Here is a 27,376-nt window from a genome sequence, read left to right as displayed (position 1 = left end):
TACAGTCGGCGCTGGAATTGAACTCTGAAGCCCTGAGCTGTAATAGCATCGTGCTGACTTCTACACTGTGACGCCATTTGATGGGGTTACCATGATATAGGTATACTGTATTTATCAACATATAATAGTCCAAGCATGAATTACAATGCAAGTAAGGCCAGACAAAAAGGCATCCTTTTCCAGGGACTGTAATAAAACACAGTAACTGCAATCTGGCAGTATCATTCTGCAGTACAGGTATTTCTAAATATCAAAAATACACTTTATTCATAAAAGATACATTTAAACATATAACCCTACATTAACTATTATCAATTCATTACATTTTGATAACCACGTCAAAGTCAATCAAGTTTTGACCTTAAAACAGTGCATCCATGATTTCTTCTGAGAGGCTACGAAACACGAGCCACCTCTTCATTCGAGTCCCTCCCCAGTGGCTGTATCTCAAAACATTGCAACCAGCAGCATTGGATTGCAGACATTTCCTTAGAGCAGCAGTTGAAGCTTGATTCAGTGGGTATTTCTTGAAACACCCTGTAGGTCATATAGCCCTCCGCTACCTGACTGCTTGGAGTAAACCTTGACAAAGACCAATCCACCTTCATAGTAAAAAACCCTATGGTCTACAGTGCCAGGACTGCCTTAATTTCTAATTGCTCAGAATGCTGCCACCTTTGACAGGTTTCGCAATTGATCTTAAGGTTCTCTCTAATCTGCTGATATCTATTTTGCTAGGCGGAATGCAATTTGTGGAGAATTCAGACATATAATGACTTAGATGGACTCTGCTCTTCCACCCCCAACCAATATCAGTTCAAAATTATTATATTTCACAAAGTTTGCAAAGCAGTAGGCTTCACATGGTCAGCATCAATAATATTCACAAGGTAGTTTCACTTTACATTGACTAAAAAAAAAGTGTTCTCTCCTACATTACTGCTATTGACTATCAAAATACACTTCTGCTTAGGAAACTTTGGGGACAACCACCTTTTAAAATTTATATAAATAACTCGTCAGAGGCACCAAAGACATGGCTATGAAATTATCTGAAGTTACACAAACTGGAAAACAAGTTGTGAAAAGGACATAAGGAATTAAAAGGGATATAGATTAAGCGAGTTGGCAAAGATCTGGCAAAAAGAAAATGTGGAGAAAACATTAAGATGCCTGGTTTGGAATAAAGACATCATCCAAATAGTGAGAGGTTGCACAGCTCCAAGATGCAGAGGGATCATGGAATTCTACACACAATTCACTAATGGCTAACAAGTAGATATAGCAAGTAAGTAGGAAAAGTAAGATTATTTACAAAAAAATTCCAACTCTCCTTCACTACTCCCATTTCCCCCTCTCACTTGATCTCCTTACAGTGGCTTGCAGAAGTTTGGGCACCCCGGTCAAAATTTGTTACTGTGAATAGCTAAAGCGAGTAAAAGATGACCTGATTTCCAAAAGGCAATAAATAAAAGATGACACATTTCTTTAATATTTTAAGCAAGATTACTTTTATTTCCATCTTTTACAGTTTCAAAATACCAAAAAAGGAAAAGGGTCGGAAGCACAAGTTTGGGCACCCTGCATGGTCAGTACTCAGTAACACCCCCTTTGGCAAGTGTCACAGCTTTTAGACACTTTCTGTAGCCAGCTAAGAGTCTTTCAATTCTTGTTTGGGAGATTTTCGCCCATTCTTCCTTGTAAAAGGCTTCTAGTTCTGTGAGATTATTGGGCCGTCTTGCATGCACTGCTCTTTTGAAGTCTACCCACAGATTTTCAATGATGTTTAGGTCCGGGGATTATGAGGACCATGGCAAGACCTTCAGCTTGAGCTTCTTGAGATAGTCCATTGCGGATTTTGAGGTGTGTTTAGGATCATTATCCTGTTGTAGAAGCCATCTTTTCACCTTCAGCTTTTTTACAGTGTGATGTTTGCTTCCAGAATTTGCTGGTATTTAATTGAATTCATTCTTCCCTCTACCAGTGAAATGTTCCCTGTGCCACTGGCTGCAACACAAGCTCAAAGCATGATCGATTCACCCCCGTGCTTAACAGTTGGAGAAGTGTTCTTTTCATGAAATTCTGCACCCTTTTTTCTCCAAACTTATCTTTGCTCATTGTGGCCAAAAAGTTCTATTTTAACTTCAACAGTCCACAGGACTTGTTTCCAAAATGCATCAGGCTTGTTTAGATGTTCCTTTGCAAACTTCTGATACTGAATTTTGTGGTGAGGACACAGGAAAGGTTTTCTTCTAATGACTCTTCCATGAAGGTCACATTTGTGCAGGTATCACTGCAGAGTAGAACAGTGCACCACCACTCCAGACTCTGCTAAATCTTCCTGAAGGTCTTTTGCAGTCAAACAAGGGTTTTGATTTGCCTTACTAGCAATCCTACGAGCAGTTCTCTCGGAAAGTTTTCTTGGTCTTCCAGACCTGAACTTGACCTCCACCGTTCCTGTTAACTGTGATTTCTTAATTACATTACGAACTGAGGAAACAGCTACGTGAAAATACTTTGCTATTTTCTTATAGCCTTCTCCTGCTTTGCGGGCATCAATTAACTTAACTTTCAGAATGTTAGGCAGCTGCTTAGAGGAGCCCATGGCTACTGATTGTTGGGACCACAAGGTTTGAGGAGTCAGGGTATTTATAAAGCTTTGAAACTTGCATAACCTGGCCTTTCCTAACGATGATTGTGAGCAAGCCATAGTTCTAACAAGCTAATTAAGGTCTGAGGCCTTGGTAAAAGTTATCTGAGAGCTCAAATCTCTTGGGGTGCCCAAACTTTTGCATGTTGCTCCTTTCCTTATTTTCACTCTAAAATTGTACAAAACAAAAATAATACACTAACCTTGCTTAAAATGTTGAAAAGAATGTTTCATCTTTAACTTCATGACTTTTGGAGATCAGTTCATCTTCTATTCACTTAACTATTCACAGTAACAGAAATTTTGACCGGGGTGCCCAAACTTTTGCATGCCAGTGTACCTGCCCTCAGTCTCCACCCCTCTTCCCTTTCTTCCATAGCCTTTTGTCCTCTCCTGTCAGATTCCCCTTCTCCAGACCTTAATCTCTGCCAATCGACTTCCCAGCTCTTTACTTTCCCCTTCCCCACTCCCGGTTTCACCTACCACCTACTATTTCTTCCTCCCCTGCCCCCATCTTCTTACTCTGACTTCTCATTTTTTTCTCTAGTTCTGATGAAGGGTCTTGGTCCAGAACATCAGCTGTACTCTTTTCCATAGATGCTGCATGGTTTGCTGAGTTCCTCCAGCATTTTGTGAGTGTTGCTTTGATTTCCAGCATCTGCAGATTTTCTCGTTTGTGACCCAATATATTTGCATTTCAAACCGACAAGCATAAAATACAGTAAACCTGGCCACAGATTTCTCCTTCTATCTGTTCAAAGTTAGTCTACATTCAATTAATCTACACAGTAGTTTTCTGGTTTCTTTCCACATTCCAAAGTGATGCTCTTTAGTAGCTTAACTGGCACTGTAAGTTGCCATTAGTTTAGGTAGGCAATAGGTAGGTAATAACAGGTGTTGTTGGATAAATGAGAAACAAGAGGTTACAAGGAAGTAAAAACCAGTAATAGGATTACCTCAAAGCTAGCATAGATTCAATGCTCGAAATGACTGTTTCCTATGGAATGCTTAATGCATTGAATTCATAAGAGAAAGTACATGGTGAAACGAGGTGGCAGAACAGACTGGATTTGTCTGTTAAGAAATGAAGCAAAAGTAGCAGGAGAAGGCCATTCGCCACCATTTACTGTGCAAAACTTTGCCAGCTTGAAACTGACACCTGCAGTTCCTCCACACCTGTACTTATCTGGTCCAGATGTGGAGTACTTGATCCAAAATTACAAGTATTTTTATCAATAGGTACATTTAATGTCTGAGAAATGTATAAATATACATCCTGAAATACTTCTTCCTTCCTTCAAATTCAAAGATTCAAATTCATTACCTTATTGCCAGTAATATTAATCTGTAGTCCCATCGCTGCAAGTAAGCAGGTCCCATTGATATTGGTTACATTATATCTTCCTTGAGTAGGTTTTCGTATATCAGGTGTTACAGTTGGAGCCACAGTGGTGACCGTTGTTGTGGGAGGTGGAGATGGAGTCACATCAGCAGAGCATTCTGTTACTTAAAATAAAAATGCCCTGGATGTAAACATGGACTTGCAAAATCCAGAATAAATCCACTAGATACAGCTTTCCACACAAACTAATAGAAGTCCATCTGTCATCTACTAGCAGTTTAGTCTTGTACACTTAGGCAGTTTTGAGAACATTATCATTGACCTCATTGCAAATACCTATGACAAGTGTCAGAAAAGTCAGTACATGAAGGATGAGGCAAGTAAGCTTTTCAACATGAAAATTACATTTTCAGAGCCTCATTTTTGTCCTCAATGGATATCGCTCCTAGACGGACACATTCTGAATCCAAACTAAGCAGTTCCATTCAACAAGCTACTTATCTTGCAGCAACCTTTCATTCGATCAGAAGCACACAATATATTTAAAAATATTACACAGAATATTAAACTATACTCACACATTCTCCATTCTCACTCAGCACGAGGCCTGTTAATTTTTTCTCTGGCTTGAAAATCAGGGTCAACGTTCCACTGAGAATTCTGATCCCCTTTAAAATGTTGATAGTGGTTAAAGTTATTTGAGATTTGACTTTCAAAGGTCAGGAGGGCTAAAAGACGGGATGAGGTTACCCTAGCAGAGAAGGTGAAGGAGAATCCTAAGGGATTCTACAGATATGTTAAGAGCAAAAGGATAGCAAAGGGCAAATTTGGTCCTCTGAAAGATCAGAGTGGTCATCTATGAATGGAGCCGAAAGAGATGGGGCAGATGGACACAGAGCCTATAAAAGTTAGGCAAACAGCAGCAAGTTAATGGACCCTATATTGATTGGAGAGGTGGTGGTGTTTACTAACGGGAGGCAAATTGGGATGGATAAATCCCAGGGCCTGACAAGATGTTCCCTATGACTGTGCAGGAGACAAGTGCAGAAATTACAGGGGCCCTAGCAAAGATAGTTAAAACATCCTTAGTTACATGTAAGATACCAGAGGATTGGAAGATAGCTAATGCTGTTCTACTGTTTAAGAACGGATCCAAAAATAAGCCAGAAATTTATAGACTGGTGAGCCCGCCATCAATAGTGGTCAAGTTATTGGAATGTATTCTAAGGGACTAGATATATAGTATTTCAAAATACATGGACTGATTAGGGATAGCCAACATGGCTTTGTGTGTAGTAGGTCACGTCTAACTAATTTTAAGAGTTTTTCAAAGAAGTTACTAGGAAAGTTGATGAAGGCAAGGCAGTGGATGTTGTCTACATGGACTTGAGCAAGGCCTTTGACAAGGTCCCACGTGGGACGTTGGTCGAGGTTCAGTCACTTGGCTTTCAAGATCAGCTAGCAAATTAAATTAGACAATGACTTCATGGGAGATGCCAGAACGTGGTAGTAGCTGGTTGCTTCTCTGACTGGTGCTGTGCTGCAGTGATCGGTGTTGGCTCCATTGTTGTTCATCATCTATACCAATGATCTGGTTGATAATGTGGTAATCTGGATCAGCAAATTGGCAGATGACACCAAGACTGGGGGTTTATCGGACAGCAAGGAATACCATCAAAGCTTGCAGCAGGATCTGGACCAGCTGGAAAAATGGCAGATGGAATTTAATGCAGAGAAGTCTGCATTTTGTGAGAACAAATCCAGGCTAAGACATATGGTGAGTGGTAGGGCATTGCTATGAGCGGTAGAATAGATGGATCTGGAAATACAGGTCCAAAACTTGTTGAAAGTGGTGTCATAAAAAAGCTTTTGGTACATTGGCCTTTATAAATCAAAGTACTGAGTACGGGAGTTGGGATATAATGTTGAAATTGTATAGGATGTTGGTGAGGCCTAATTTGGAGTATTGTGTGCTGTTTTGGTCACTTACAGGAAAGATATCAATAAGATTGAAAGACTGCAGTGAAAGTTTACAGGATGTTGCCAGGATTTGAGTATCTGTGTTATAGCAAAAGGTTGAATAGGCTTTGACTTTCTTCCCTAGAGTGTAGAAGAATGAGAAGAGGTTTGATAGAAGTACACAAAATTATGTGAGGAAAAGATAGGGTAAATGCAAGTAGGCTTTTTCCACTGAGATTGCAAGATGCTAGATACTAGAACTAGGGGTCATGGGTTAAGGGTGAAAGTTGAAATGTTTAAGAGGAACATAAGGGGAAATTTCTTCAAAAGGTGGTGAGAGTGTGGAATGAGCTGCCAGCGGAAGTGGTGGATGCAGGTTCAATTTCAGCATTCAAGAGAAGTTTGGATAGGTACACGGTTGAGAGGGGTATGAGAAGGTTATGGTCTGGGGGGAAGGTCATTGAGACTAGGTGGTTTGGCACTGACTTGATGGTTTGTGGTTTGAAGGACCCGTTTCTGTACTGTAGAGTTCTAGGACTATGACACTGGCTCAATAATAAAGCAGTCAAAAATACAAAAGCTTAAAAAGTAAAAGCAATATTGTTACAAATAAAGTAACTTTCTCCCTTTGTTTGCTATCTGTGGAAGCCAAGTCATTGAGTATATTTAAGGCAGAGGTTGATAGGTTCTTGATTAGTAAGGCTGTCAAAGATTACAGGGTGAAAGCAGGAGAGAGATAATAAACTAGCAATAATGGAATGGCAGAACAGAGGTAACGGGCCAAATGACATCATTCTGCTCCTATGTCTTCTGGTCTGATGGTCTTCTGAGTCGCTCTACAATTCCCAAGGAAATCAACAAGAAATGATTCTTTACACAGTCAAGTTCATTTTGTTCACCCAGGTTCCAATGACTCCAGGTATCCATATCTTTTGAGTTAGAGAATTCAGTGGATTTAAAACTTCTACATCAATATATTTCTCTTTAATCTGATCCTGAATAGCAGATCCATCAGTCTGCAGAAATGTGCTTTACATTAGATGAAGCACTTCTCTGTATCTACTTTATTTCTTGCGATCCTTTTATCCAAAATAAATTAGCTCTCATTCACCTAAATACGTGCAAATGTTGGCAAATCTTCCTGAATTTTCTTTCATATGTTTATCTCTTCAATCCAATTGTTTACTGTACTTACAGGATTATCTGCCACATACTATGAACCAGACACCAAGATCCGACAAATTTATTGCTTTCTCCCCCTTTCCTAAGGAAAATTGCCTCTACTGCTCCAATATTTGGTGCAGTTTCACACATATTTCTACTCTTAATCATTTATGAAATTCCAAATCATGTGGCAGATATTTGCAATTAACATTTAGTATAAGAACATGGCTCCTGAACTTGCACTTTGCCATTAAATTTCAAATTAATGAGTAAACTTCCCAAGTCCCACTGCTGGGCAAGTCAAAAAGTGCAAGAAAGTTATCTAAACTTGGGATACTGCATCCTATTTTCACCCACAGTATCAAAAGAAAACAATTCAGCAGATTCTTTCATATTATGTCAAAACAGAAAGCTTACTAATTTTACTGAAGTTATCAGCAAGTGGTAGAGCTTCCAACCGGACCTTACTCAGTGTTACGTTTACTTTATCCATGTATATGATGGAATCATGCATGCAGGTGTACGTTGTATTCAGTGCTGCACTGATGTTCGAAGGTGCTGAAGTGGTGAATAAATCTGGCAGAATTTAAAAAACAGCAAATTAATTTTAAAAATCTTATAAGTGGTCCATATTACAAGGCTTCTTCATCAACTACAAATTTCTATCTACATAAAAATAAGTTTTGCTGAAACAGCAGTTAAAGCATTGTACAGCTGAAGTAACTTAGTCCAGGCAACAAGTTGCTCAACTTTCTATTTTATTCATATTTCCTTTTTACACAGTAAGCTACCATTTGCCGCATTAAGTCTACGCTGGTGCTGAAAACATTTCTATGCATCCCATTCACCTCCCCCCCCAGCAATAGTGACAACTTACAACAATCAATTAACCTGCCAAAACATTTGGAATGTATAAGAACATCACTGGAGTACCTAGAGGAAACGCGCAGGTACCCAGAAGCACCCAAGGTCAACATTGAACCAAAGGCATTGGAGGTGAGGCAATAGCTCTAACCACTGTAGTACTATGCTGGCCAAGGACTGCCTTCAGTCACTTAGTGACCTACTGCTCCGGGAGTATATTTACCTCAAAGCTCATGCCAATAAAAAACAAAAGTTTTCATAAAGCCCTTCGTATACTTTTTTTAACCCATCAATGTTTTTTAATCCATTACATTTCACTTCATTTCCCTAAATTAACATTAATTACTTCAGATAATTCTGCAAGTTTGCAAGATTATTTTTTTTAGAAATCTGTCCCATTTCATTTTTCTAAAGCATTTTACCTTTTGCTATAAGCACCCATTTATCAAATTAAGGGCGAGTGGTCTTGAAATTCTACTTTAACCCCAAAGATCTTCAACACAAAGATCTGAGGACTAGTGAGTAATTTTGGAGCGCTGTCCTATTAGCAAACAACATCATAGTAACAAAATCATACTTCATTCTTTAAATACTGTTATTTTATATATATTGGGAAAAGATATAGAAATTTATCATTTTCATCTCTATACACCTTTTAGTCAAATATAGGACAGAATAACATTTTTGAAATACAATTATAAGCTGATATGGATCCTCAGAAGGCACAAAAAGGGTAACATTCTGGTGGCTAGTGTATATCTGACAAGCCAAAAAAAATGTCAAGATTTCCTAGACATAAATCTGCAGAGTAGATAATCATTTAGCTAAATAAAGCAGGCTTCTAATGGAACCTGATAGTTGAAATTAAGTTGCAATAAGTCCATTTATACCATTTTACCAACTAAAACTTACTTTTACTTGAATTAGGAAACAGTGAACTGTCACTCATATTGAGAGTAATAGCCATTTCTTCCATTTTGTATGATCCGTTGTTCCTTGAAAAATTCATGCTGAGAGAATGACCATTTTTAAAGCTGACGACCAGTAGCGGTGCAATCATCTTATTACAATTACTTTTTGGGCTTTCTTTTGCATTTTCTGGCATAGAGAACAAAACTATAACCTGAAATGAAGGAAGAAAAATTATTACAGCTTGACAATTTCTTGAAAGATTAAAACTTCTCAGCAATAATTCTTCTTTTATTGAGATACAGCGCCATTTAGGTCTTCCGGCCCTTCAAGCCTCACTGCCCAGAAGACCTGACTTAATCCTAGCCTAATCACAGGACAATTTACAGTAACCAATTAACCTAACAACTGGTATGTCTTTAGACTATGGGAGGAAACTGAATACCTGGAAGAAACCCACATAATCACGAGGAGAACAAATTCCTTACAGGCAGCAGTGGGAATTGAACTTGAATCATTTGTAAAGTGTTGTTCTAACCACTTTGCTACCATACAGTCCAATAAATAAGTAAACAGACAAATAAACAAATAAATAGTTCTTCTTAAATGTTGATGTAATCCTCCTTACCGAATTCATTTAGCTATATAAATTTATTTTTGCACATTTCCTTTTACGAATTCAACCTTGTGTAGGCACATTTACATTAACCACTTCATACTTTTAACACAGTTCTGTTTTTATCATAAGGATATCACTCTTATCCACTGTGGTACAATTATTCAAATGTTCAAAGTATGTACATGTCACCATATACTACCTTGAGATTAATTTTCTTGTAGGCATTGTTCACATGGCTGGCATTATCCCAAGCTCTGTTGTGACAAGGTATTACTGGATAGAATCAAGATAAGATTCCAGGATATCTTCAAAATCTAGTTGGGAAAAATGGAACTAATTCATGGGGACCCTTGACCCATAACCACTTTAAAATGTTGGAATATAGGAAATTGTCCCAGTATAAAAGACACATGGAAGCCCGGTGCAAATTACTGAACTAGCACACTACTTTGCAAACCAGCTAACCATCCCCATCAAGCAACCACTGCCCCACATGTAGGAGAGTGAAGGCTCCATATCTGCCTCATCAGCTACTAGAGAACTCATAGTACTGTAGTGGAAGCAAGTGAACTTCAAAGCTGAGAGATCAATTTGTAGAACTTGATAAAGTTTCCCAAACTCTAAGCTGCATAACCAGCTGAGGTTACCTAGTTGCGCTCAATGCTGGAGTGATATCTGATTCTAACACTTATCTGTCCTCAGGAGTCTTTATTGCTTAGCAGACCCAGATCCCTGTCACCTTTTCCTGCAGCCTCAATAAGAGAGAGCAATGTCAGAACCTACATGCAGTGTCAAAGCTTAGAGTTTAGGATTGCACATATTAAGTACCTTGAGAGAATCTTGGGGAGGGGGGTGGAAAGCACTGAGATGGGAATAATAATGGGAATGCGGAGAAGGTGTGACAATAGACAATAGGTGCAGAAGTAGACCATTCGGCCCTTCGAGCCTGCACCACCATTTTGAGATCATGGCTGATCAACTACTATCAATACCCAGTTCCTGCCTTGTCCCCATATCCCTTGATTCCCCTATCCATAAGATACCTACCTAGCTCCTTCTTGAAAGCATCCAGAGATCATGTGGTTGGAGGGTTAGGGAGGACAGACATTTATTTTAGAGTAAGAAAAGGAAACTGCAAAAGGGGAAAGACAGATTAATGGTTTCTGAGATGCAGAAACATGGGAAAAATTAAGTCAGAATCAAGACAAGCAGGGTGAAAATGTGTGGGGAAGGAAGGATAGAGGTGACAGAAAATTAAACAAGTTCTGGCAATCTTCCTCTCAATATTGCATCTTGATTCCTTGTAAACCCTGTGTGACAAATGAATCCTTGCTGTTTTCCCCACTAGAAACTTTATGTGCATGATTCCTTGGGATGTTTCCATTAGAGTTTCATTTGGGAAGACAACCCTACCTGCTTACTCTGAAGTTGTCAACAGTTTGCAGGCAACGACATGTTTGAAGCTTTGCTTCCTAAGTCTTTCAAAGTCTGCAATCTGGGCAGCAAATTTTACCATTAATAAGAGCAACCCTTTAAAACCCCAGTGCTTTCTCTAATATACACAACTAAGATCACTGTCCATTTTTTACCTCAGTACCCCTTACCTGCATTAACCCCATATCCTAAAATATTTAAACATCTTTTTCTCTGAATATACTGAGTGATTTAAGCTTCTCAGCTCTCTTGGACTGAGAAGTTCCAAATATACAGTACTGTGCAAAAGTCTTAGGCACATGTAAAAAAAATCTGAAGTAAAGATGGTTTCAAAAAATAATGAAAAGTTTCTAAATATCAAAATATTTACCACAAAGCAGTAAATAGTAAAAAACTAAACTGAATCAATATTTGATGTGACCACCCTTTGCCGCTTAAAACTGCAATTCTTTTAGGTGCAATGTCATGCAGTTTTGTAAGAAAATCAGCTGATAGGTTGTTCCAAGCATCTTGGACAACTTGCCATGGTTCCTCTGTGGACTTTGGCCATCTCCCTTGCTTCTGTCCATCCAGGTAGTCCCAGATAGCCTTGATGATATTGAGATCAGGGCTCTGTGGAGGCCATGCTATCTGCTACAGAATGAAATTGGAACCAAATCAGACGCCTCCCTGATGGCACTGCACGATGGATTAAGTTTTGTTTGTACTTCTCAGCACTGAGGATTACATTAATTCTTATCAGATCACCAACTCCATTTGCAGAAATGCAGCCCTAAACCTGCAGAGAACCTCTGCCATGCTTTACTGTTGGCTGCAGACATTCATCCATGTAGTGCTCTTCAGCTCTTCCATGGACAAACTGCCTCCTATTTGAGCCAAAAATGTCAAATTTTGACTTGACAGTCCAGGGAACTTGCTGACATTGTTAAGCACTGCAGTCCTTTGTGTTTTTGTGCATAGGCGACTCTCTTGGCTTTGCTTTCACTTCAGAGGAAAGGCTTTTTGACAGCTACTCTTTCATGAAGACCACTTCAGGCAAGACTTCTCTGGATTGTTGAGGGGAGTACTTGGGTTCCAGTGCTTTCTATTAGTTCAGAGCTGATAGCAGAGCAGGCCTTCTAATTTTGATGCCTCTTTTGTCTACTGCACCCAGTTTCCATGGCTGACCGCTGTGTTTCTGGTCCTTAACCTTGCCCATGCAGGATGAGCACCTTGTGTCCTACTGCTCTGCTCACCCTTGCCATGGTGTAAGAATTGATGATTTGAAGGTTAAACTGTTACATCTACCACACCCTCACCTTTGTCCTTCGCCTAGTTTGATTCCTTCCATGCCCTCTTCTATTCAGTTAATCAGTTTAGGCTACATCCACACTAGACCAGATAATTTTGAAAATGCTGGTTTCGCGTAAAAATGATAGGTGTCCACACTATGTGTTTTAAAAAATATCTCTGTCCACATTGAAATGGAGATTTTGGTGAATCTCCTCCTACTGTGCATGCGCAGGACATCTACCGAAAACAAGCAACATGTTTGGTGTTGAATCTTGCCGTGGAAGATGGTGCGTGTTTGTTCAGTTACAGACTAGAGAAACTTAAACAACGGGCAGCTGTTGGCTCTCGTGCAGGAGGACTTAGAAGTAAAAAAAACAAATACCGGAGCCTATGGAGGCAACCGACAGAGAGTTCACGGACTATATGACCCGGCTGACGACGAACATCGAAAAACTGACCAACTCTGTTGCATTAATAAAACGCCTTGTTAAATGTGTAAAACATGTCTGCATCAGCATTATCTTGTATTTCCATATAATGTTACATTAGGCTGTTACACATCTATTGTCAGAGAAGTACTTGCATAAATAGGTAAACCACTTTCGTACAAGGACGGACAGAAAACAGGATACTTATTCAGTAAGTTATGGGTCAAAGTATTTGGTGAGTAAATTTCTAACTCTTCTGGGTTCAGTCTCGTTGCCATCTAATAGTATTTTCAGATTTCTCCGGTTACCCAGTCCACACTGATCTGCCCGAGTGTCGTTTTCAAAAATACACACCCTGGAAAGTGTTTCTGAAAAGCTCCGGTTTCGGGGGACGAAAACACCATTTTAGTGTGGATGGAGGGTAAAAATTAAGAGAAAAAGCTTCAGTTATGGATTTATCCGGTGTAGTGTGGACATAGCCTGAGTTCAATCAATTCATTATGCCATTGACCATTGAGCATTTGTTATTTTGCTTAATTATGCATTGGGCTATATACCTATAAAGTAATCAAGCTTTTATTTGAAAAAATGATCTATTACTTACTATTTGCTTTCTTTAATGAAACACAAAAAATTCTCTGTAACATTTAATTGTTTGGAAAATGAGTGTTTGGAAATCTAAAAATTGCTCTTTTCTATGACACACTAATGCAGAAGGCAAAAAAAACTAGAACTAAACTTATATAAAATAAATCTCAGGTGCTTAAGACTTTTGCTTAAGAATCTATTTGCAAACTAAGCAGAAATTTCTTTATCCAAAGTGAATGCAAAACTTGTTAGTTGCAACTAGATTCTTCAGCTATCTAATACTGATTGTCTCATCATCCCAAATGCAAATATTCGATCTGTATTACTCAATCTAAACCTTTTATAATATCAAAGCTCCTTATCTGGCGTGACTTGAAGACACTAGACTTTAGTCAGAATATTTATCCAGAGCCCAACACATCGATGCAATTACAAAGAAGGCATACCAGTGGCTCTACTTCATTAGGAATTTGAGGAGATTTGGTACATCACCAAAGACTCCTACAAATGGAGAACACTCTAACTGGTTGCATCACCAAGTTTCAAAACTACAGGATCTCAAGAAGCTGTAGAGTTGTGGATTCAGCCAGTTCTATCATGGGCACAACCTTCCCCATCACTGAGAACATCTTTAAGTGGTAGTGCCTCAAGAAGGCTCATTAAAGACCCTCACCAACCTGGACATCCTTTCTTTTCTCTATTACATCAGGAAGGATGAACAGGAATGTTTTAAGAACAGCTTCTTCCCCTTCACAGATTTCTGAACATTCCAGGACTCCATGAACACTATCATCCTTTGCACTATTTCTATAACTTAAAAGTAATTTGTATTTCTTGCACTGCATCACTTATGCAAAACAATAAAATTCACTATCTATGCCAGGATAATAAACCTAAATCTGATTCTTATGAAACTAATTAGATCAATAGCCCTGCTTCCAGATAATGTGCAGATTTTATTCAGGCATCTACAAAGTGGAGTCTTGTTCCTGCAACACACACACAATGCTGGAGGAACTCAACAGGCCAGGCAGCATCATGGAAAAGAGTACAGTCAATGTTTTGGACTGAGACCCTTCATCAGCACTGGAGAAAAAAAGATGAGGGGTCAGAGTAAGAAGGTGGGGGGGGGAGGGGAGGAAGAAACAGGGGAGGGGAGGAAGAAACAGGGGCGAGGAGTGAAGTAAAGAGCTGAAAAGTTGATTAGTGAGAAAGATACAGGGCTGAGAAAAGGAGGAATCTGATAGGAGAGAACAGAATGCCATGGAAGAAAGAAAAGGGGGATGAACACCAGTGGGAGGTGATGGGCAGGTAAGGAGATAAGGTGAGAGAGGAAGAAGGGAACGGGGAATGGTAAAGGAGTGGGGAAGTGGGGGGCAGGGGACTACCCGAAGTTCGAGAAATCAATGTTCATGCCATCAGGTTAGAGGCTACCCAGACGGAATATAAGGTGTTAGTCCACCAACCTGAGTGTGGCCTCATCTCAACAGTAGAGGAGGCCATGGACTGACAAGTCAGAATGGGAAGTGGAATTAAAATGGGTGGCCACTGGGAGATCCCGTCTTTTCTGGTAGACGGTGTGCAGGTGCTTGACAAACCAATCTCCCAATCTATGTTAGGTCTTGCTGATGTACAGCAGGTCACATTGAGAGCACCGGACACAGTAGCTGACCCCAACAGACCCCAACAGGTGAAGTTCCAATCACAATTAAGTGAATAATACAAATTCCTGTTGCACCTATCCACCTAGACTGAACTAAGACGAGATGATGATCCAAACTATTGCCTTATGCACTGAAGTGTATGACATCACAGTTTTCCACATTTTATTTCCTTTGGTATGTTCTCACACATTCTCATTGATGGCCTACTTTCTCTTAAAGCCTCTTTTACCTCCTCACTTCTCCCAATCATTTTGTATCACACACATAATGTTAGAGGAACTCAGTAGGCCAGGCAGCATCTATGGGAAAAGAGTAAACAGTTGACATTTCAGCCCAAGACCCTTCTTCAGGACTCCTTGTTTTGTATAATCAGTAAACTTGGATAGTTGTTATTTGCTCACCTTAGCAACATCAGTGATGTAAATTGTAATAAGCTAGGTAGCAAACATGAATCCCTACAATAACCCACTGGCCACAGCCTGCCAACTGGGAATGCCCTGTTTACTGACTCTGCTTAGTTATCTGTTAATCAATTCTCACTCCATCCCTGAAAACTACCCAGACCTTGCTTACCATAGATGCAAGGCAGTTAACAACACTACTAACCACTGATGAGTCAGCCAAGAATAGCCCCCATTTGCGTTGATTAATTTTATAAATGTAATATTAACCTGTCAATATTTTCCTGGAAATGCTACGTAACTGTTGAACTCAGCTAATGTGTTGTATAGATAAACAGTCCAGTGAGCTCAAAGATATTTCAGTTCTGTAAACCAAATGCATGATTTAATGTTAATTATTACCTAGTACTTTTGAAATATTAACAATGTAACTATCTGGTTGATTTGATCTCAAAATGTCAAGATATTTTTCACTGATCCACAAGTAATATTTTGCTATATCAATGTAGATGTTCTATGGCAGTTAAGAACTTCAAGTCTTTCTTGAAGACCAACATAAACAAGGGACAAAACTTAGAAATAACATTATTTACCTGCTCTTTAGCGATGTTTTCAAATCTGACTGAAAAGTTAGCTGAGAATTCAGCCAGCAAACATATTTTTGTTCCTTCTTTCACCGCAAATCTCTTTGTCAATATTACCTGTACAAAACCTGTATAAAGAAAGTTATTTAATTAAAAAGTGAAGTTTGAAACCAAGGGACAGTAAATACTGCATGTCATTACTTCCATGAACACTTAACTTTCAGGAGTATTAAAAGGCTGCATTTTAAAAGAAGCCTTTTTTGGTAATCCAACAATATCCACTGTGAATTAAATCAGGTATGTGCATATTTAACAAGTGAAATAAAAGATGTTTCAGAAGGCATGGTAAGAAATAGTGAGCTTAGTGAATTGTACTGAATGATCATCTCCTCTTACTTCAGAATGTGGGTCATTAACAGCTGATGAATCTGAACTGATTTCTCACTCTAATCATAAAAGCAGGAAATGAAGACGATAGAACAGCATGCAATAAGCAACATTTCAGGACAAAACAACCATTTGATCACACCCCCAACCAGCAACCTTCCACTGTTAGCATCATGACCACATTTTGCATCACTTACAAGATGCACCATGGCATAGAAATAGAAATACTGTCACTGGTATTCGAAATACGGTAGTTTTACTAGAATACTTTAGCTCAATGGCACTGTGGAGAACTTTCAATAAATGGAATATAAATGTTCAAGAAAATAGTTTGTTCACCACCATGCTTTCAGGGTTAATTATAAATGCAGAATAAATACCAGCCTTTTACAGAATACCCATATTCTGTGAACAAATGGAAAGAAGACTAATTTTAAGCCTCCTTGAAAATTCCGCAGCCTTTCAAAAACACACTGCCCACACACCCAGATTCAAAAAGCTTGCCAACGCCTGTAATGAAAATAGAAATTGAAAAGGTTACTGGACATTGGCTTTTTACATAAGTAGCCAAAATGACCTTGGGAAGGCAGGAATGCTTTGGATGCAAACATCCTTGATCAGAACTTGTACTGCACCTAAAAAAAGTGGCCTTTTATTAAAGTTCACTGGGATGTTTCTCAGGCAGAGGGAACAGAAATTAATGCTTCAGGTGAAGCTCTGATGAAAGGTCATTGATCTGAATGATTAACTTTATTCCTCTCTCCACATAAGCTTCCTGGTATTTCCAGTTCTCTCCATATTTCAACAGAACAATATTAGCCACCAGAAGAAAATACTTCTAAGCATTGCTGTATAGAAATTAATACAATGGAATTCTCAACAATGCCTTAAAATCTAAAGGAAAATGAATAATACAATAGAAGATAGGTTATCTTTTAAACAAAAGAATCATTTCCACAAAATAACCAATAACATGTGTAGTACCCATACAGATGTCAAGGGAATTGTTACTAAAATCAATTAAATATATCAAGTAATTCAAAGTAAATTTATTATCAAGGTACATGTGCAACTACAAAAAGCAAGAAATAATAATAATTAAATGAACAATAAATATTGAGAAAATGGGCTAAACAGTTCAGTGATGAAGCAAGTGAAGTTATCCCCACTATTCAAGAGTACAATGGTTGAGGGGCAGTAACTGTTCCTGAACCTGGCAGTGAGAGTCTTGAGGCTCCTGTACCTTCTTCCTGATGATAGCAGCAAGATATCAGCATGACCTGGGTGGTGGGGGTCCCTGATGATGGATGCTGCTTTTCTGTGACCTCACTCTGCGTAGATATACTCAATGGTGGGGAGGGCTTTACCCATGATGGACATGGCCATATCCACTACTTTTTGTAGGACTCTTTGTTCTAGAGCATTGGTGTGTTATACCAGGCTGTGATGCAACTGATCAATATACTCTCCACCACACATCTAAAGAAGTTTGTCAAAGTTGTACAGAAGCTGACACTGCTGTGCTTCCTTTGAAATTGCACTTACATGCTGGGCCCAGGACAGGTCCTCAGAAATGATAACACTGAGGAATTTAAAGTTGCTGACCCTCTCCACCTTTGATCCCCTGATGAGAGCTGAATGAATAATCAGCTCCTTGGTCTCGCTGACATTGAATAAGAGGTTGTTGTGGCACTATCCTTCCTCCTGTATGCTGATTTGTTACTAACTTTGATTCAGTCAATGGGTGGTGTTGTCAGCAAACTTAAACATGACACTGGAGTTGTGCTTAATCACAAGTGTAAAGCAAGTAGAACAGGGGCTAAGCACACAGCACTGTGATGCACCTGTGCTGATGGAGATTGTGAGGAAGATGCTGTTGCCAATTCGAATTAACTGGGGTCTGCAAGTGAGGAAATCAAGGATTCAATTGCACAAGGAGTTACTGAAGCCCAGGCCTTGAAGCTTATTCTTAAACACTTATTTATTTATTCAGGTGCAGCAAAGAACAGGCCCTTCCAGCCCTTCAAGCAACCCTCCAATTAACCAAAGCCTAATTACAGGACAACTTACAATGATGAATTAACCTACCAACCAATACAACCTTGGATGTTGAGGGAAACCCATGGTCACAGGGAGAATGTACAAACAGTGGCAGGAATCTTTCCCAGTTTCCATAAGCTTTGAAGACTTTATAAGTAGAGGAGAGAGAAAACCATGGGCTCAAAAAGTTGTTGCAAAACTGGGACGGCTATTTGTACAGCACCAGAACAGCAAATGCTAGGATATGCATTGAAATAGCTTCAACATACGGGATCAGGGGAATTTGTAGCAGCTTGAGGATTTTACATCAGAACACTGATTAAGAGGGATGGGGGTAGTCTCCAACCTGATGGCCTGAACATTGATTTCTCTAACTTTTAGTAATTTTATTCCCAACCCACCCTTCTTCCATTTCCCCATTCTGGTTCCTCTCTTATCCTTTTTCTTCTCACCTGGGCAACAACTGCCTCTGGTGGCCCTCCTCTTCCCCTTTCTCTCATAGTCTACTCTCCTATCAGATTCCTTCTTCTACAGCCCTGTACCTCCTTCCACCTATCACCTTCCAGCTTCTTACTTCATCTCTTCCACCTCACCTAGTTTTACATATCATCTGCAAATCTGTACTCCTTCCAGTTTCTTATTCTGGCTTTTGGCCCCTCCCTTTCCAGTTTCAATGAAAAGTCTCAGTCTAAAATGTTGATTATTTTTGTCTGTAGATGCTGTCTGACTCCAGCATTTTGTGTGTTGCTCAAGATTTCCAGCATCTGCAGGATCTATTGGGTTTATTAGGGGCAGTAATAGTCAAATAGAATTTTGGCAACTAAGAACTAAACAACAGACTTCTTTGCAAATTCCAGTTTGTCTCTGGTAGTGGTCAGAGAGTAAGTATGCAAAGCACCATAAAAACAAGTCCGGAGGTAACAAATCCACAGATGAGTGTTACAACACCAAAGTGCTAGATAAAACAGATAAACAAGTAGTCTTGTGATAGACAGGATCCTGTTTGCTCTAGAACATACAAGCTTTGGACTGGTTAAAAATTCAGTCAACCTGTATTTAACTCCATGTCCTTTTTTGAAGAACTACACTACTGGTGTTTTCCTAAAATTAGTGCTTGAAGAGTTTGGCTTTTGATTAGAAAACACTTGTTCTTGCTTGTGTAACTATAAGCAACTCAGAACAATCATGCCAAAGATGCAGTCAGTGGTTAACCATTGTTCTCAGAATATGTTCTGACACTGTTCCACTAAAATTGTCCCAGTTCCTTATCACTTATAGTGGAAGAATGTTACCTGGGTTTCAGCACCTAAGTTACAGGGAAAGATTGAACAAGTTAGGTCTTTATTCTTTGGAGCATAGGAGGTTGAGGGGGGACTTGATAGAGGTATTTAAAATTATGAGGGGGATATATAAAGTTGATGTGGATAGGCATTTTCCATTGAGAGTAGGGGAGACTCAAACAAGAGGACATGAGTTGAGAGTTGGGGGCAAAAATTTAAAGGTAACATGAGGGGGAATTTCTTTACTCAGAGTGGTAGCTGTGTGGAATGAGCTTTCAGTAGAAGTGGTAGAGGCAGGTTCGGTATTGTCATTTAAAGCAAAATTGGATAGGTCTACGGACAAGAAAGGAATGGAGGGTTATGGGCTGAGTGCAGGTCAGAAGGTTTAGGTGAGATTAAGCATTCGGCACAGACTAGAAGGGCCAAGATGGCCTGTTTCCATGCTGTAATTGTTATATGGTTGTCTTAATAGAAATATAGGCACATTAAATTCAGGAAAACACACTGCAAGAAAGGTAGTATTTAAGTGCAGAAATGTGGAATTACACAAGACTCCCTGACTTGCTTCAATAATTTACAGATAACTACAATGTCGATGTAGCAGGTTTTTTAAAAAAAAATTGTGCCACACCAGACAGTTCCCTTTGCTACAAACACATACTACCAAGTTCAAAAAAAGCAAAGGATCGCATAACTGTTGTGTTGTTCAAATACATCAGGAACCGATTTTAAAAAAATAAATTGTTGGTTATTGGGAAAAGCATTAAAACCCAATGCTTTTAAGGGTTAAGAATGGATAGTTTACCAACTGAATACTATGCTAATAGAAATGCATGGATGAATTAGGGTTAGGATATGGAGGTACAGCAGAAATCAAGCAAAATTCTTCTGCTTGTTGACAATTGTGCAACACACCCTGATGTAAAATGTTTGAGACATCCAGCTGGAACTTCTTCCTGCCAATATCCTTGGTGAAGCCAATGGATAAGGGAATCATAAAAAGTTTGAAGACATTGTATTGCAAAAAGTTGGTGAACCACATCCTTGAAACAATTGAAGAAAAATCAACTGACACCATTTTCAACAGTCAAGGAAGTGCAATGGTTAACCTTTTACAGTTTGTCAGTGATAAGATGGTGAGATACAAGCAGCAAGATAATTTAGAACTGTTTTGCTCACTGCGGTTTCATGCATTCAGGCTTGGAGATGCTGAAAACCGTCGGCAGTAAAACTGAAACAATTTCAGGACTTTGACAAGTTAGAAACTATGAGAAATTTTATGGTATTGACAATCATTTTGAATGTTACAATGAAAATGAAGATTTGAGGGATGCAATTGTTGAAAGCACTGTGTTAAGACACCAAAGCAAGGAATTTTAAGATGAGGAAATTAATGAAGATGACACAACTGAACCTGAGCTAGTGACTAAAAAGGATGTCAGGAAATTTATTCTTGGATCATGACATTACTTCATGCAGGAAGGCATTCCACTATCTGCACCAGGAAGCTGCCCTGATTTTGATTATTCTTGAAGAACTCCTCCACTGGTAACTATTACAAATACACAGTTTTATAGTAATGTAGTAATATTGATTGTGTTCTAATTTGTTCAGTATTTCATTTAAATACATAATTTGTTACTCAGTTAAATGGTAGTTTGTCTTTTTTAATACATTCTTAACTATTTCCATGACATTCAGTTAATTGGAGCAGCTGCATAATAGGGCCAAAATTTTCTGGTCCCATTGTGTCCCAGTTAACCAGGGTCCACTGTATTAACTTTCTGAATATTTTCTCAAATGCATGGCACAATAGCTTAGCAGTTAGTATCACGCTATTACAGCACCAATGATCCAGGTTCAATTCCACTGCTCTCTGTAAGGAGTTTGTTATGTTCTTCTTGTAACCATCTGAGTTTCTTCCCACATTCTATGGAGTACCGGTTAGAATGTTAATTGTTCACATGGGTATAATTAGGTGGTGTGGGCTCACAGGGCTAGAAGGACCGGTTACCATGCTAAATCTTTAATAATAATAAACTTGCTAAGCATCAAGTGCTGGCTTAGTATGTTGCTTTTTTTTGTAGCCCAGGTTTCTTCTGGACCACTACCCATATTCACATCATCTGATTATGTCAAAGGAGATCCGGTTGAGCTGTAGTGTCTTGGATGTTTTTATTGTGATCGCAAGACCCTGCTGGACATTGGTAATGTAGACACTAAGTTTGGTTCACTAAGACTGATGGGAGGTGGAGGGGGAAGCTACACTGCCTCAGATGGCACCAGGTCTAGGCCTAGGTTGTGGGGCTGCCTGTTACACTCGCCCAGAGGTGCAGACGCTAAGGTGATGTGGGAGAGGCCTCTGTAGGCATGCTGGAATATATTCTGGGTTGGGGGCTGAACCCTCCTGTCACTGCTGCCCTCTAGCACTCACTTGCTGGAAGAACAAGCTGGGCACCCAGGGTCTTGGGCTATATATTTTTTTCTTTGTGACTGTTTTTCTGAAATCTATTTGTGCTATGTGCAGTGTGCTGTGTGTTGTTGATAATGCGTTTTGTACTTTAGCCCTGGATTCGTTTGGCTTTATTCATTCAGTGGACTGAGCCAGCCAGCACTGTAATACCAGTATACAAGGCAAGTCTTGCTGGTTAGTAAGAAAGCATGTACAGCTGAGTCACTGCACATGTTAGACTGTTGTAATAAATGTAAATACAAAAAAAACACAACAGATGCTGGAAATCTGAAATAAAAACAGAAAATGAAATTGAAACACTTAACAGTCAGTTCGTATATATGGAAAGAGAAATAGAGTAAACATTTCACAATCAAAGAAAATGCACTTGAGATCCATGTTCTACCTCTCTACTTGAGATCTAGTTTTACTAAACATGAGATGACATTCTATAAATTTTGCACAAGATTATAAAAGGCAACAGGAACTTCACTCCTAAAATGACTATTTGGTAAACAAGTCTCACTTCCACAAGAGAACTGAAACACTCAAATAAATTGCATCAAGGCAAATCTGAATATTGAACTTTTCCAAAGTGATATATGCAGAACTGTTAAGTTAAATTTTTAAAAATGAATAAAATCTTAGTTTAGAAGCACATTGATCCACCCTACCAGCACCTAAACAGGTATACAGGAAGCTGAAGATAGTCTAATATTATAATTTAATAATATATTGAAGCATTTATAACACTAGCAGAAATTAAATTTATCCAAATTTGAACTAGAGATTTATTTATTCCTGAAGTAAAATTTACAATCATGTCTCAATGTAATTATGTTATTTAGCAATTTCTCCATAAGCTTTACAATTTTCATTTAGGAAGACCTCTTTCAACTTTATATATTCATATCAATACTTTTTTAAAAAACAGAATCACAAAACATAGTACTCAGAAGAATTTTTAAATTTTAGTTTCATTATTATTGTTCTGCAAGTTCATATTTTGCAAAAGTCCAGTCTTAATAACAGCATCATGATCTTTCAGATTCACGGGTGTGAGGCTAAACATCTGTCACATATGACCTTTATGCTGTATTTTGTTCTACAACAAAATTTTCTCTCAACATTGGCCAAGACTAACTTTACTTCAAGTCAACGGTTGTGGATTTCACTTAGATGTTAACAATAGTTTTGCTAATATCAGATCTTGTAAATGAAATTAATTTTGACCAAGACAGTCAAAAAGGAAATGGTGGGGAATAAGAGCTGGAGTATCACATGGTCCAGATCAGAATATCACGATTGTTTACCTTCACTTCCTTTCAGGCTCAGATGGCAACAGTTTTAAAAGAACTCTTCAGAAATCAGAATCAGGCCTATTATTACAGAAATACGTTTTGAAACTTGTTGTTTTATGGCAGTAGTATGGTGCAAGACAAAAATCATGATTGTGCAAAATAGGAATAAGTGAGATAGTATGAATGGGTTCATGGACCTTTCAGAGTTCTGATAGGAGGATGAAGAACCTGTTCTTAAAATGTTAAGCATGGGTCTTCAGGTTTATTTACCTGATGGATTCCCTTCTCTTAAGAGCTCAGACGAAAACAATCTGCCAATCTGATTCTAGGCCAGTTTTTGGTGCACAGTGAGACTTTATATTGTGCGATGTTTGGAAAAATGAACCATCTCATTGAAATATACAAAATCCAGCAAAGGCTTTACCAGCTAGATACAGAGAAAATTAATTCTCGACCCCAGAAAGCTATGCAGACTATCATTCAAAACAGATCAATACTGCCTTGTAGTCATGTGCTTAGAGGGAGCAGAATTTGTTAGGTGCACCCAGGAGTGTTTCTTGAAACAATATGCTGATGGACCAAATAGGGAAGAGGATATACTAGTTCTTATGTTGGGAAATGAGCCATGCTAGTTGATCCAAGTTTCAGTAGGGGAACTTTATGAAAACAGTGAGCACAATTCTCCCAAGTTTTAAGATCACTAAGGGTAAGACTGGATGTTGGATGAAAGCACTAAATTTGGGGAAAGGCTATTATTAACAGTATTAAGCAAAAACTAGAGAAAGTAGATTTCGATCAGCTTGTCTGGTATACTAGTCTTTTAAAGGCAAATTAATTAAGAATTTGGTACCAGCATGTGAGGATGAAAGGTAAGCTTCAAGAACCTTAGTCAAAAATAAGAGCATATGTAAAGGTTAGGAAGCTGAAATATCTATGAAGGAGATGAGAAATTGAATAAGGAAGATAGTGGGCTAAAAGGGGCCATAAAAAGTCCTTGGAAAGTAGGATTAAGGAGAATTCCAAAGCATTTTATATGTTTATTAGGAGCATGAGGGTAGCTAAAGAAAGGGGTGATCCATTTAAGGACAAAGGAGAGAATTTATGTCTGGAGCCTGGTGAAGTGGGTGAGGTCCTTATGAGACTCTTGCAACAGTGTTCACCAAGGCAAAGGACATGGATGATTATGTTGATATTCTAGGTCATGTTGAAATTAAGGAAATGGTGATATTGTTCCCCCCCCAAAAAAAAAATTAAGGGAGTAAGTCCTCAGTCATTGAATTTATCAGGATGCTGAGAGGCAAGGAACCAGAAACTAAGAATAGCAAATACTGTTCTTTTGGTCTTTCCTTATTACCAAGAAACTACAGGACAGTCAGCCTTACAACTGAAACGTATGGAAATCACTGAAAAATTTTTAGGGACACTTACATTTTGAAATTTGTGAACTTACTGGTGGCAGTCAGCATGATTTTATGCAGGGGAAGTCCTGTCTCTCAAATTTGCGTTTTTTTGAGGAAGTAACAGAGATAATTGAAGGTATCATTGACAAGGTCCCTCACTATAAACTGCTACAGAAGACTAAATCATGAAGAATCTACATTGAAACGGTAAACTAGATCCAATATTGGCTATTTTATAGAACACAGTAGTGATTAAAGTATATTTATCTGACAGAAGGACTGTGATTAGAGATGTTCTACAAAGATCTGCATGGTGAACTCTTATTTGGAATGAATCCTAATGGATGAAATGTACTGGTCTGATTACCAAGTGACACAAGGATTGGAGGTATAATTTGGGAGGTTAATGCACAGTAAATAGCAGAACACTTATGAAAAATTATATATGCAGACCGAAGAGGCAGCACAAATTGAGGGTGCCAGAAAATGCATGCAGCATGCTTGCCTTCATTGGTCAAAGCAGAGTTTAAAAGGTGTGAATTTATTATAGTTATTCTGCACACTCCTTCCACGACCCTTGGAGGGAGAGGGGGCAAGTTGTGCCAGGGACTATGTCCCTCCTAACATCACATCCTATCCCTGCATAACACTGGGGACTAGAGTGGGCGGGGGTGAGAAGAATCCAGACCCTCCTTCTGTGACACAGAGGCCGGGTGATCCAGTTCTTCCCTCCATGTTCTCTACCTCTCCCTGCATGACAAGGGTGGTGTCTGACTTCTCTTCCCTTCATAACACAGTTTGAGGGTGTTCTGTACCCCTGCCTCCATGATGCGCATGGGGGGGGGGTTGTACTGTACTCCTTTCACGACAAAGGAAGAGTGTGGACGATCCCTACCCCTCCCTCCATGACCCGGGGTCCATCAACCCCTCATAACAGTGCCATTCTTTACCCACCCCCAGACCTCAAATGACGTCAGTTGTTCCCTCACAGTTCTCGATCATTCCACACCTCACGTGATGGACGAACACGTGACTGTTTTTTAAAATCTTTCTCCCCCTCCCGCTTTCGTTCTCTGTTCTCCCTGACCCACCCCACCCCCTCCCCACCACCCGGCTCCTTCCCCTCCCCCAGCGAGTGATCGCCTTCCGCCAATACCGCAGGCATCGCCGATAAACGCGGCCCGTCGGCTACACGAAGCCGAAAAGCGGCTTCCAGCGCCTGTGTATCTTACCGAGCAGGAGCAAAGGTGTCAAGAGGCGGTAGTAGACGACAGGACTCATGGCGACGGAATAAAAACCCCTTTCCCCTTCCAGACAGACAGACCGCTCGATGCCAGCCGGCCGGGCCACCACGCACTCATGTGACTGTTTACGTCACAAGGGGCGGGGCGGGGCGGGAGCTGCCAATCACCCGGAGATCTCGGGGCTGCAGAGTAAGCGGTCACTGTGCGGTGCTGTGTGAGAGTCCTGCAGCCCACCTATGCAATGCATTCAATAACCGCCGCACATCATCCAGGGCAGAGCTAGCGATGACCCAGTTTGCAATGCATCGATTAGAAAGGCAGCCATTTTAACAATCTTACTCCTTTTGTAGATGACACTCACTGCTATCGTATAGAGAATGATGGTGGATGGGATGCAAAACAAGTGCGCTGCTTTGTTCTCACTGTCGAGGAGAGGTACATTCCCCACCCAACTTGTGCCTTGTAAACCCTGTGTGCCGTGTGACAAGTATTCGGGACGTCAGTGCAGGATGCCAAGCCTGTGATCAGCTATTTTCGCCACTGTATTTACATAATGGTTCCATTCTGCTACGTGGTGACCTCCAGAATATTAATAGTTCGGGGTTTGATCATTTTTAATGAGGGGCTGGAAGTTAACGCTCGCTTTTATTTGAAATGATATTTACATTGCATTTCAGAAAGGATCTGGAGGAACTCAGGGGCCAGGTAACTTCTACGGAGGGAAATGGACAGTGGCATGTTTCAGGTTGATACTATGATTCATTTTACCTTGCACTTCTATGGTGCAAGTATTACTGTCACTTATCAGAATCAGATTTAATGCAAATAGTAAGTAATATAATAAATATATGATATTACTTATATAAGTAATAATATAAGTATAAGTAATATAAATCTCAGTTATTGTTTTGTTGACATCTTTCTGAATTATAGGAAAGATGTCAACAAAATAGAGAGAGTGCAGAGGAGATTTACTAGGACGTTACTTGGGTTTCAGCACCTAAGTTACAGGGAAAGGTTAAACAAGTTTGGAGCTTAGAAGGTTGAGGGGGACTTGATAAAGATACTTAAAATCATGAGGGGGATCAATTGAGTTGACATGGATAGGCTTTTTCCATTGAGAGTAGGGGAGATTCAAACAAGAGGACATGAGTTGAGAGTTAGGGGGCAAAAGTTTAGGGGAATGAGGGGGTATTTCTTTACTCAGAGAGTGGTAGCCGTGTGGAATGAGCTTCCAGTAGAAGTGGTAGAGGCAGGTTCATTACTGTCATTTAAAAAAAAATTGGATAGGTATATGGACAGGAAAGGAATGGAGGGTTATATGCTGAGTGCAGGTCAGTGGGACTAGGTGAGAGTAAGAATTTGGCACAGACTAGAAGGGCTGAGATGGCCTT

At 39.5% G+C, this 27,376-nt stretch overlaps 1 protein-coding gene across 1 annotated transcript in view; it reads right to left on the bottom strand.

Annotated features, from left to right (window-relative positions):
• lamp1a (lysosomal associated membrane protein 1a) overlaps nucleotides 1-26,100 on the bottom strand; it is a 40,074-nt gene extending 13,974 nt beyond the window's left edge. Inside the window, exons 1-5 of the mRNA XM_059967772.1 lie at nucleotides 25,971-26,100; nucleotides 15,888-16,006; nucleotides 8,892-9,102; nucleotides 7,533-7,691; nucleotides 3,975-4,156 (exon numbers count right to left, since the gene is read on the bottom strand). Of these exons, the coding sequence (XP_059823755.1) occupies nucleotides 3,975-4,156; nucleotides 7,533-7,691; nucleotides 8,892-9,102; nucleotides 15,888-16,006; nucleotides 25,971-26,019 (720 nt within the window). The 5' untranslated portion in view covers nucleotides 26,020-26,100. The remainder of the gene's footprint in view (nucleotides 1-3,974; nucleotides 4,157-7,532; nucleotides 7,692-8,891; nucleotides 9,103-15,887; nucleotides 16,007-25,970) is intronic.
• Between the last annotated feature and the right edge of the window lie 1,276 nt (nucleotides 26,101-27,376).

This window comes from Hypanus sabinus, chromosome 4 (assembly GCF_030144855.1).
Source record: "Hypanus sabinus isolate sHypSab1 chromosome 4, sHypSab1.hap1, whole genome shotgun sequence".
NCBI classification, from domain to species: domain Eukaryota; kingdom Metazoa; phylum Chordata; class Chondrichthyes; order Myliobatiformes; family Dasyatidae; genus Hypanus; species Hypanus sabinus.
Note: the sequence above shows the minus strand (reverse complement) of the source record. Positions and strands in the feature narration are given on the sequence as shown.